Here is an 11591-nt window from a genome sequence, read left to right as displayed (position 1 = left end):
GTGCTCCACAGAGCGTAGAAGAAAAACTGATCCTGAACGCACCGTGGCACTTCACAGCTTCCTGCTGCTATTAAAGCAACAAGTCCTCAAAATGAAATGAAAGCTACAAAATATTGCTACAAATAAAAAAAACATTTCACTACTGACTCTTCTAACAACCAGGCACGGTGGTTCAGTTGGTACAGCTGCTGTCTCTCAGAGAGAAGTTCACCGGTTTGAATCCCAGCTGGACATTTAAGGCTCGCTGCTTTGTTTACAGCGGATGAAAGAGCTTAAGATGAAAAGCCAGGAACAGCTGCTTCCTTTAGTTTTTCATCTTCATGGCTTTTATTTGTCACTTTGCTGTTTGTGAACATTAAAGAGTTTAGGCCGTTCTTTTCAACACGTACAAAGAGCTTTAGTTTCATGACGTACAACTTTATGAACTACTTCTACTTTCTCAGCTACCTAAAATAAGTATTAAAAAGTCACGGCTGAGGGAAACATCTCAGCTGCGACCGAGTCTTTAAAGGTCATTAAGGTCATCACCTCTGAAGAGTAAATGCAGTTTGGAAGATCCAGCATTAAAATAAAGATTAAAAATGTGACTCATCAGTTCATTAGGTCAACAAGAAGTTAAAAAAACATCCAATGATTCCCAGACGATCGGATCAGGAGGAGCAGAATCAAACTTCTAATGACACATGAGATGTTCTCAAAGAAAAATATCTGGTGTTGAAAAAAGATCAAACGTTTATAAAAGAGTTTGTAGATTTGAAACAGGTCAGCGAGGAGGAGCTCAGGCCTGGATCACAGAGTGAGGAGAGTCGCTGCCACCAAATATGAGTTCCTAATGTGAAAACATTATTAATCATTAAACATCATTAAAAACATCATTATCCATCCATTATCTTTACCCGCTTCTTCCATTTTGGGTCACAGGGGTTGCCAGTGCCCGTGTCCAGCAATCACTGTGCGAGGGGCGGGGTACACCCTGGACAGGTCTCCAGTCCATCACAGGGACACGTAGAGACAAACGAGACAAACAACCATTCACTCTCTCACTCACACCTAGGGACAATTTAGAGTTACCAATCAGTCTAACGCATGTTTTTGGTCTGTGGGAGGAAACTGGAGTAACTGGAGAAAACCCACGCATGCACGGAGAGAACATGCAAACTCCACCCAAAAAGGCCTCCGGACCGGGATTTGAACCGGGGACCTGCCTGCAGATCAGAGTCCACACATTAAGCACATTATTATGGCCCGGCCCAGTATGAATGCGGTCCGGGCAGGGCCAGACTACGGGTTAGAAATGACAGCCCTACATCACAGGGACACCTGGACCAGTCTTCAGTCCATCACAGGGACAGATAAGAGACAAACGAGACAACCATTCACTCTCTCACTCACACCTAGGGACAATTTAGAGTTACCAATCAGTCTAACATGCATGTTTTTGGTCTGTGGGAGGAAACCAGAGAAAACCCACACATGCATGGAGAGAACATGCAAACTCCACCCAGAAAGGCCCCTGGCTGGGATTTGATCCGATGACTTTCTTGCTGAGAGGTGGCAGCTTTACCCACTGATGCACTGTATAACAAATAACAGCCACAGCTTTGTTTTGTTTTTTTGAATGTCCAGAGGACCAGATTTAACTTTTTTAGATTTTTCTACCTGGACTATTGAGCATGCATCAGGAAACAGCCACTGTTATTTCATTTGATCATGACTGTCAACATAATAAAAACCTGAAGGCAGGTGCAACTTCTCGTCTCACTTTGTGACTCAGGCCTGTGCTCAGAGAAACGCTCTCAGATGACGTTAACATCATTTCATACAGAAAAACACCAAAACAAGAAAAAAAAAAACAGAATGTGTTTATCTGCTGCTGATCGAGGAACATGAACGCTCACAAACCCCACAATAAGAGCTGAAATCTTAAATGCTAAATGAAGTCAATTTGGAGCATAAACGCACGACAGATAAGGCACTAGGCTTTCAGCTGCTCCTCTGGTGTCTCACATCACTGACCTGCTTCACATTCAAAATAATCCTTCAGTGGGGAGAGCAGGTGGCGAATGACCGGGACGCTCCAGGACTTGCCCAGGATTTTCTGTCTGCAGGTCCGGCTCATGTGGTTCACGTCCGTGTAGTGTTTCGGAAACCCAAAGACCCTGAAAGACCAGAGCGCATCACAAACAGTGGCATGAATAAAGGCACAGCTTCATCTTCAGATAAACTAGGAAACAAAGACAGTACGCTTGTTTGGATAGTTACGCTGCAAGAGTTAAATTACATGTAAGAAACTTTGACTTAGATGCTCCTAATTTACACCTTTACATTCATACGTAGACAACTGGAATATTCAAATGTGTGTTAGACTCGTCTTAAGATGAGGGACAAGAGGGTGGCAGTGGAGTAGTGTGCATTTAGCTTAGGCTCCCGCCAGTACTCCCTGAAAACTGCCTTTCATGAAGATATTCTCACTACCTTTACATTGGATGCTCCAATATTCAACATTGTTGTGTGACTGACTCAGCAAAGCTGAAGAATGGCGACAAATTTGAAGAAATATAAGTATATGTGTTCAGTGGCCACTGGGCCCGACACTGCCTCGGGCCACAGTACTTCTGAAGCCAGGGATTCAGCTCCACTCTCACCAGGTCCCAGAGAAACGGAAGTGTCGGCCCTGAAGTCGGACATTCTGGCTTATATAAAAGCAGAAATTTCAGCAGTAATTAAATCAGAAGTGAAAGCCGCCCTCGCAGAGGATCTTGCCTTTATTAAGGGTGAACTTCAAGCAGTGAGAGCGGAGGTGACTAACAGCATCACAGCATTCAGAGCAGAAATGGACCAGGCTAAACTGAGTCTAAAAGATATTGAGGATGGGCTGTCCACATGGTCAGATGAGGTTGCGGCTCTGCGCAGCACTGAAAGAAAGACGAGAACTGAAAGACGAGATAAATGTGCTGAAAAAGAAATATGAAGACATGCAGGGACGTATGAGAAGGTGCAACGTGAGGATCTTAGGCGTCGCGGAGAAGCCGGAGTCAAGGGTCAGTGTAGCCCCACCACAGCAGTTGCTAATCTGCTTTTTTCTTCAGGTTTATGTTTGACTAAATATCTGTCTTTTTGGACCTTTGATGGGGTTGTGTCCTACATTTCTTTTATATTGGACTGTATAGGCCTCAGCACTCTGAATTAAATACACTATGTTGTTTGCAGTTTTTATTTATTTATTTTTTCCTGATATGTAGTCAATGAGGGAGCCAATTAGAGCTGTTTTCCTCAGCACAAATACAAATGTGTAGATTTTTAGTTGGGAGTTGTTGTTGCTGCACCAGATCTCCAGGTGTTCCACCTCCTGCCTGTAGCTGGACTCATCATTGTTTGTGATGCATCCCACCACCGCTGTATCATCTGCAACTTTACAATATGACAGCCTGGATGGGTGTGCACAGTCATATGTGAGCAGAGTGAACAGGAGGGGGCTCAACACACAGCCCTGAGGGGAGTTAGTGCTGAGGGTTATGGTGGAGAAGTTGTGGATCCTCACGAACTGTGGTCTGTTGGTTAAGAAATCCAGGGCCCAGTTGCATAGGGAGGGCCTCAGTGCTAGTGTGAGTAGTTTGTCCATCAGGGTCTGGAGAATCATGGTTTTGGAGACAGATGTCAAGTCCACAAAGAGCATACACACGTAGGAGTCTTTCTGCTCGAAGTGGGTGAGAGCAGTGTGGAACACAGAGGAGATGGCGTCTTCTGTTGATCGATTCTTGCAGTATGCATACTGGTGTGGGTCCTCACTGATGTCAATGGTATCTTTTTTGCGGGCCATGACCAGTCTTTCAAAGCATTTAGCAACTATTGGGGTGAGGGCTACTGGCTGGTAGTCATTTAGACCAGTCATTGCAGAGCTCTTAGGAACTGGGATGATGGTAGCAGTCTTCAAGCAGGTGGCAACAGTTGCCAGGGTGAGGGAGGAGTTAAAGACGGCGGTCAGCATCTCACAGAGCTATTAGGCACAGTTACTCAGCACCTTCCCCCTGATGTTGTTTGGGCCAGTGGCTTTGTGAGGATTAATCCTCCTGAAGGTCCTCCTTACTTTTGCTGATGTCATGCTGAGGAACTCCTTTTCCGGTGGTGAGGTGAGTCTGGTGCTGGATGGTCTGTTCAGGTCTTCAAATCGGGCATAGAACCTGTTAAGAGCATCAGGCAGTGATGGGTCCCTAGGGCATTGTGCACCCCTGCTTTTACAGTCTGTGATACACTTAATGCCCTTCCACATGCTCCGTGGATCCTGTGAGGGGAAATGTCCTGTGATCTTTTTCATTCATTCAACCTTTATTTAGACAGGTAAATCCCATTGAGCCTCGGGGACTCATTTACAAGAGCCACTTAGAGAGGTCAAGGTCGAGAGCTTCAGGTCTTTTTGCAAGATATTCCAGGAAACAGGAGCAGAGTAGGAGAAGGCCCTTTTGCCTAGTTCAGTCCGCACTGAGGGGACACGGCAGGTAATAATGTCCTGAGAGCACATGCTGTAGCTGCACTCACGCAGAGACATGTAGGAGGAGATGTATGAAGGCAGCAGACCAAGAAGTGATTTAAAGATGAAAATGTACCAGTGAGAGAGTCTGCGTGAAGTTAATGATGACCAGTTAACCAGTGAATACAGAGTGCAGTGATGGTTACGATAATCACAGCCAGTTATGAATCTGAATGCACCATGATAGACAGCATCTGCAGAGTGCTTGTAGGAATGTTCATGTAAATAATGTCACCGTAATCAATGGAGGGAAGGAAAGTTTAAACAGGTTCCCCTGCTTAAATCAGCACATGTCCAGGCTCGTCTTAAGTTTGCCCTTTACTGCATCATAATGTACTATTATCACCATTTGGATGATCCAGAGGAGACATGGGAGAAAGTTATGTGGTCAGATGAGACCAAAATAGAACTTTTTGGTCTTAATTCCACTCGATGTGTTTGGAGGATGAAAAATGATGAGTACCATCCCAAAAACGGCATCCCTACTGTGAAGCATGGGGGTGAAAGCATCATGCTTTGGGGGTGTTTTTCTGCACATGGGACAGGACGACTGCACTGTATTAAGAAGAGGATGAAAAAAAAAAAAAGAAGAGGGTGACCGGGGCCATGTATTGTGAGATTTTGGGGAACAACCTCCTTCCCTCAGTTAGAGCATTGAAGATGAGTCATGGCTGGGTCTTCCAACATGACAATGACCCAAAGCACACAGCCAGGAGAACCAAGGAGTGGCTCCGTAAGAAGCATATCAAGGTTTTGGAGTGGCCTAGTCTCCAGACCTAAACCCTAAAGAAAATCTTTGGAGGGAGCTCAAACTCTTGTGTTTCTCAGCGACAGCCCAGAAACCTGGCTGATCTAGACTAACTCCTGCTGCAGTGTGTGCAGACCTGGTGAAAAACTACAGGAAACGTTTGACCTCTGTAACTGCAAACAAAGGATACTGTACCAAATATTAACATTGATTTTCACACGTGTTCAAATTCATCCGAAAGACTTCTTCAGTCTGAGGTGCTGTATTCATGTCAGTCTTATATGGTCTTTGAATTGACCACAGTCCACTTATGAAACCACTTGTTCCAGTCACACAATCTGTATATTGTCCTTGGAAACGTACCGGTAACCCCATGGGCGTCAGAAGCATTTGTAATGTGGGGGGGACACTAGTGTGTATGTGCACGCACAAAAATTATACTCTAGTTTACAAAATAGCAGCATTTCATCTAGATTTCCTTACTTTAATTCCACTTAAAGAATGTTTCTCATCAAGTTTGTGTAAATTCAGCTGTTTTAAAGACATTTTAACTTAAAAACACTTTAATACAGAGAGTTAGGTCGGCACTATTTGTCTTTATAGAGAAATAAAAAACATCACCACTGGACATTTTTACTTGTGTTCAACACTACTCATCTAAATGGTGTTTCTCATGAAGCTTGAGGACAATAAGGTGTGGGGTTTTAAAGACATTTCAACGTTAATGCACCTGAACACACAGCGTCTCTTACACCTGCAGCGTCTTACAGCGTCACAGTTACTGCTAAGCTAACATGCTACAGACGTAGCGCTCCTCTCAAGCATCCTCCTAACCATTTGATCAACCCCCCTGGTCAACAACTGCCAGCACTAAGCTCACTAAACTGGCGAGCAGTGGTACCTCCACCTCCTCCACTTGTGCACGTTTTCTGCCGAGGCAGGACGAGACCCACAGAAGCACTGCAGGTTGGAGGAGGTACCCAGGAAAACCTGGAGTGGAGTTTTAGTGGTTTGAGTATTCTCCTATTAACCAAGTGGAATGGATTCATTCACGAAGAACGAGAAACTGCGCCGACTGAACTAATGTTTTATAGTAAAAGTGTGTGTGTGTGTGGGGGGGCAAATGAACGTTTTTTTTATGTGGGGGTGGACATGTCCCCTTCATATATAATGGTTGCGACGTCTATGGGTAACCCCTTGCTCTTGTCTGAGGAGGACTTTCTCATATTCCTTGTGTCTGAAATTGAATTCTTTCTTGATGTTAATCGAACGCCAGGGATGCTACTCTCTACTGTCTGGGAGGCATTAAAGGCTTCCCTGAGGGGGTCAAATAATTTCCTATTTCCTTTCCCAATACGCTCTTACACACTGGTCTGGTTCTGGTCTGCATCGTTTTTATGTCTATATTTTTGATTTACTTCATTTTTTATATTGCTTCGTGTGTTGTCTGTTGTTCTGTCTGTGCAGCACTTTGGTTGGCCTTGTAGCTGATTTAAGTGCTCTATAAATAAAATGGTATGGTATGGATTTGTTCAAAACTGCGGACCTATTGGCAATCTATTTTTGATATTTTCTCTGGGATATGTGGAAAAACTGTGTACCTGTCACCATTCATTTCACTGTTTGGGGTGGCCCCTGTGGATACGTTCTTCAGCAAGTATGAGAGGAATATGGTTGCTTTTGGCTCTCTTCTAGCCAGGAGACTTATTTCATGCAGATAGTAGGATCCGCATCCCCCGGCATACGAACACTGGATAAGGGAAGTCATGTATCATGCTCATCTGGAAAAGATCAGACGTACTTTGAAAGGTTCTGTTGAGAGGTTTTGAGACACTTGGCAGCCATTTGTGTCTTATGTTGAGAATATGTCAATGTAGTGTGTTTGTGTCTGTGTGGCTGACACAGTGTGGGGATTTTGTTGCATTATTTTTTCTCTTTTTGTGTGTGTATTCTGAAATACAAAATAAAAAGACTGATAAAAAAAATAAAAAAAACACGTTGGACTCCATAGTTTTCTCTGGTCCCCTCCCCAACATGACCAGCAATGACATGTTTAGTCGTATGTCGACATTCATCTGCTGGGTGTCCAGGTGGTGTTCTGAAAACAACGTGGGCTACATAAGATAACTGGAGCGCTTTTTGGGGAAAACCTGGCCTGATGTGGGGAGATGACATCCATCCCACTTTGGGTGGAGCTGCTCTTCTTTCTAGAAATTTGTCTGATTTTGTTTGTCCTCCAAATTAACAACCCAGGGTCCAGTCCAGGAAGCAAGAGTTGTAATCCTCCACACTTCTTTTGTAACAAAAGACGTTAATGTAAAACAGTTTGCAACAAACAATGCAGATAAGGTTTTAAAGCACAGAGAAATATTTTAACCACCAACCCTCATGACTTCAAACTGAACACCAAGAGGACACTCAAAATGTGAGTTAGTGGTAAGATATGAGAGTCAGCCTTACATCTCCAACTCTGAGGACCACAGGTAGTCCTCCTTCCCGTTCATGGTGACAGGAAGTGGCCCTTTCTTCCCCAGCTTCATGCATTCTGCATGTGATGTGACTGTGCGAATCTTCTCCGTCTGCAGGACGACAGAGGCAAATATAAAATTAAAAGCACAACAGAATTAAAGTCCCCACAGTGAATGGCTGCTAGTATACTAAACTAAATAAAAGACAATGCTGCAAAACAAAATCAATTAAAAATGTATCAGAATGTTTGTTTTTTTACCATCGCCTTGCGCCCAACTTCCAAACATTCCTGGAGAATGACTTTGTCACTCTGAGACGCAGTAATGGGTCTGACAGACACACACACACAAAAAATCAGTGCCCTGAGATGACTTCTGTTGTGACTTGGTGCTGTATAAATAAACTGAATTGAAACAAATATGACACACATGTGAAGACCTCGTCATCTTTGCAACGTTACAGTAAGCGCAGGAGCTAATGATTTATACCTGTTCATGCCTGGAATGTTCCCCCAGAAGTAGCGCGCTCTGTGAGCAGGGCTGACCTTCACCGCATTAACAAGAACTGGATTACACTGAAATAAACACACACATTGAACATGCTGATCCCACCTTACTGACACGTGCAGCTACATTTATGATTGATCACCTCCAGGAACCGGCAGATGTCAGACTTATCATGGGAGCTCATGAAAACCACGTTCTCGAACAACCAGAAGAAGGGGCGGTTGTCCTCCTCCTTTGGCTTCAGTATGTTCAGTATGCGGTAATACTCGAAGAAGAGTCTTCCAGTGCCCTCTGCAGGGAGACATGAAGAACGCAAACGCTTTAATTACATCTTACTACTCTTCCTGCAAAGCTAAAAGGTCTCCAAGCAGAAATGTAAGAGTTACCAAATAATCCTTTTCTCTGAGGGTTGACCATGGACAAGTCGTTACATGGACTGCCTCCGATCAGGAGGTCGAACGGACCCCATTCAGCCAGCTGAAACACACAAAGCTGGAGCTCACGTCACCTTTCACACTAGCTGAAGTTCTGCTGTTCCTGCATTCTGGCCTCACATGTCTCCTGGTAATGGCCCGAGCGTCGTCGACGTACTCGATCTTCCCGTTGTGTTTGACCATTCCCACAGTGATCGAGTTGTTACAAATCTCAGAAGCGACATATCTCTCGATCCTGAAGCCGAGTTCCTTTAGCACCAAATATCCTGGTGTGATGAAAACACTTACTTTGAGCAGTTTAACCATAAAACAGAGACCGTTGTGTGAAGCTAACTGGATTACTGTCCATTATAAATGTTTACCAGAAGCTTTTTGTTTACACAAACACCGAATCAACGTATTACTGATTGACAGCACGACGATCCTACCTGTTGCAATGCCATCAAACAAAGAGAGCACCCTGAGGGGTCTGCGCTGCTCAGCTGGGACACAGGGGTAAACTCTGTGAGGTTCCTGCAGATAAAACACACGAGAACATCAATGAAACAACAGCTTGTCTTCGAAACGTGCTCCACAAATCATTTCTGATGCAGATCACCAGCAGAGCCTCAGAGCCAGAACAACTAGAGTTGCATTTGGGCCCAAAAAATCTGATCCGACCCGGCCCCAGCCCGTAGACATCATTTCAGAACCCCACCCGACGAATTAACAGTAATTACAGGTCCGAACCTGGAAACCCCCCCCCGACATTTTTAATTAAGCTTTGACTGCTTATAGTTATTAATGGTCGGTGGACGCGTGGACTGCAGTGAAGTTAGTTTTACGTTGGACATTCGAGCTCCGTGGCTTCAGCAGTGTGTTCCTCTCAGTCGAGTTCAGCTAACCTAAATCAGACTGCCTGCATCGGATCGAAGGAGAGGAACACACCACTGAAGCCATGGAGCTGGAATGTCCAACGTTCAACGTAAAACTAACTTTACTGCAGTGACGCGCGGCTGAATAAAGGGGGCAGAAGATCGGAGCTGAGGGGGTGTTTGTCCTTTCATGGCCGTCAAAGTACATTAAAACCCTGCTTCTGTCTGTATTCTGAATTTAGTCTGAATTTATTCAGACACGGACTGTTCTGACACGTCTGCTTTGGGATCTCACCTGTTTGGGTCGTCAGCCGCGCACGTCCGCTGAGAGCAGCGGCAGAATGAACGACCATTTGGGCGATGGACTGCTGCCTGGCAGTACCGTCCCATGTGAAGCTTAACTGAACTTAATTTGACCTTTTCCAAGGCCGGTCAGCGCACGGTGAAATGGCTGCATGCGGCTGGTGAAGGTACGACAAACAATGTTGTTATATAATTGGATTTTATAGCAAGCCATGTTACCATATTTTTGTTTTGTCTGTACAGCACTTTGGTTGGCCTTGTCACTGTTTTAAGTGCTCTATAAATAAAGTGGTATGGTATGGTATATAATTGGATCGCGGCTGATCCGCTGACGCAATTGAAAGTCAGACACTGACCCGGCCCGCCCATCCAGCACATTATCATGGCCCGGACTGCCCCAAATTCTGGTTGGGTCAGGTCAGGCCGGGCTTCGGGCCTGGGCTAGAAATGACAGCTCTAAGAACAACCAAAGCTGCAGTACAAACGCACATGTTGAGGTTCTGCCCCGTAAAATAAAACCTTCAGCTGTGTTAGCTTACAGCTGCCAGGGACTCATGCTGAATGTTCCTTCAGCTCGTCTAGTCTTAGTTCATATCTTAGATCTTTTTACCGTTTTTCTTTTACATTTTATTGTTTGATGTAACTGGGACCCTGTCTACATAATTTTGTTCCACCACATGTACCACACATGTGGTGTGAATGACAATAAAAAATATCTAAATCTGTTGTGCTCTGATGTTCCAGGTGTTCCTCTGGATAACTTTAATTCTACAATGTCAAACCAAACTTCATCAGAAGGACAAACTGTTCTTGTCCTCATGGGGTGTAGTGTTGGACCCAGGGGTTGAGGTGAAAACAAGAGTAAGAAATGAGAACAAATGAAGTGGAGGAAACAGAATCTGATGGACGAGATCCAGGTATCCAGGTAGAGAACAGAGCCTCAGGTGGTCTTTAACGATGGTTTCCTGTTTCCAGCTCAGGATATCTTCCGACGTGTTGCTTCTCAGTGAATTATAACAATAAGTGACAGTTTACCAGGACACAAACGAGACAAACGTTAGGTTGGACACGTCCTACTTACAAACTCCATGGCGCTGTCATTGGCAAAGAAGTCTTGAAGCTTGACGCTCCAGTCTGGCCTGAGTTTCAGGTGTCCTTCACACTGAGAAGGGACACAAATGTAGCAGCTCCAGGGGTCGACTTCCTGGATCTTGTCAAAGGTTCCTTCTGTCACCAGGAGGTTAAGACAGTCCTTACAGAAACATCTGGACCAGACAGAGGACAAGCACCAGAGGGACAACGATCAGTGGACCAGACAAGAAGGACAAGCACCAGAGGGACAACGATCAGTGGACCAGACAAGAAGGACAAGCACCAGAGGGACATTCTATTCGTTTTCAATTCTATACAAGAATCCACTGAAGAACAACGGGACTGAAATGAGACTACAGGTGAAAAGTAATTTGGACTTTGTTTAAAAAGTCTATGTGTGTAACCAAACAAATGTTGAGTGCTGCATAAAATGGATTGTGTATTTACCTGCAGCAGCTGGAGTTGCTGCACAGAACCACCTCGGTTCCTGCACAGCACACGGTGCAATACGACTGATATCCGTCCTCATCATAACGGTACAACGTCTCTGTGAAGTTCACCTGCAAACAGTGACACCACACGTTTAAGCTGTTTGCAGCAGTCTGCAGTCGCCTTCAGCCGTCTGCAGTCGCCTTCAGCTGTCTGCAGCTGCCTTCA

General features: G+C 44.8%; 1 protein-coding gene across 1 annotated transcript in view; it reads right to left on the bottom strand.

Moving 5' to 3' along the window:
• Positions 1 to 2003: 2003 nt before the first annotated feature.
• Positions 2004 to 11591, bottom strand: part of dnmt3ba (DNA (cytosine-5-)-methyltransferase 3 beta, duplicate a) — a 28829-nt gene continuing 19241 nt past the window's right edge. The window contains exons 17-26 of the mRNA XM_037683819.1: positions 11382 to 11494; positions 10924 to 11107; positions 9114 to 9198; positions 8806 to 8951; positions 8638 to 8728; positions 8394 to 8542; positions 8234 to 8319; positions 8005 to 8074; positions 7737 to 7855; positions 2004 to 2159 (exon numbers count right to left, since the gene is read on the bottom strand). Of these exons, the coding sequence (XP_037539747.1) occupies positions 2009 to 2159; positions 7737 to 7855; positions 8005 to 8074; positions 8234 to 8319; positions 8394 to 8542; positions 8638 to 8728; positions 8806 to 8951; positions 9114 to 9198; positions 10924 to 11107; positions 11382 to 11494 (1194 nt within the window). The 3' untranslated portion in view covers positions 2004 to 2008. The remainder of the gene's footprint in view (positions 2160 to 7736; positions 7856 to 8004; positions 8075 to 8233; positions 8320 to 8393; positions 8543 to 8637; positions 8729 to 8805; positions 8952 to 9113; positions 9199 to 10923; positions 11108 to 11381; positions 11495 to 11591) is intronic.

The sequence above is a fragment of the Nematolebias whitei genome, chromosome 11 (assembly GCF_014905685.2).
Source record: "Nematolebias whitei isolate Nwh7 chromosome 11, NemWhi1, whole genome shotgun sequence".
Lineage (NCBI taxonomy): Eukaryota > Metazoa > Chordata > Actinopteri > Cyprinodontiformes > Rivulidae > Nematolebias > Nematolebias whitei.
Note: the sequence above shows the minus strand (reverse complement) of the source record. Positions and strands in the feature narration are given on the sequence as shown.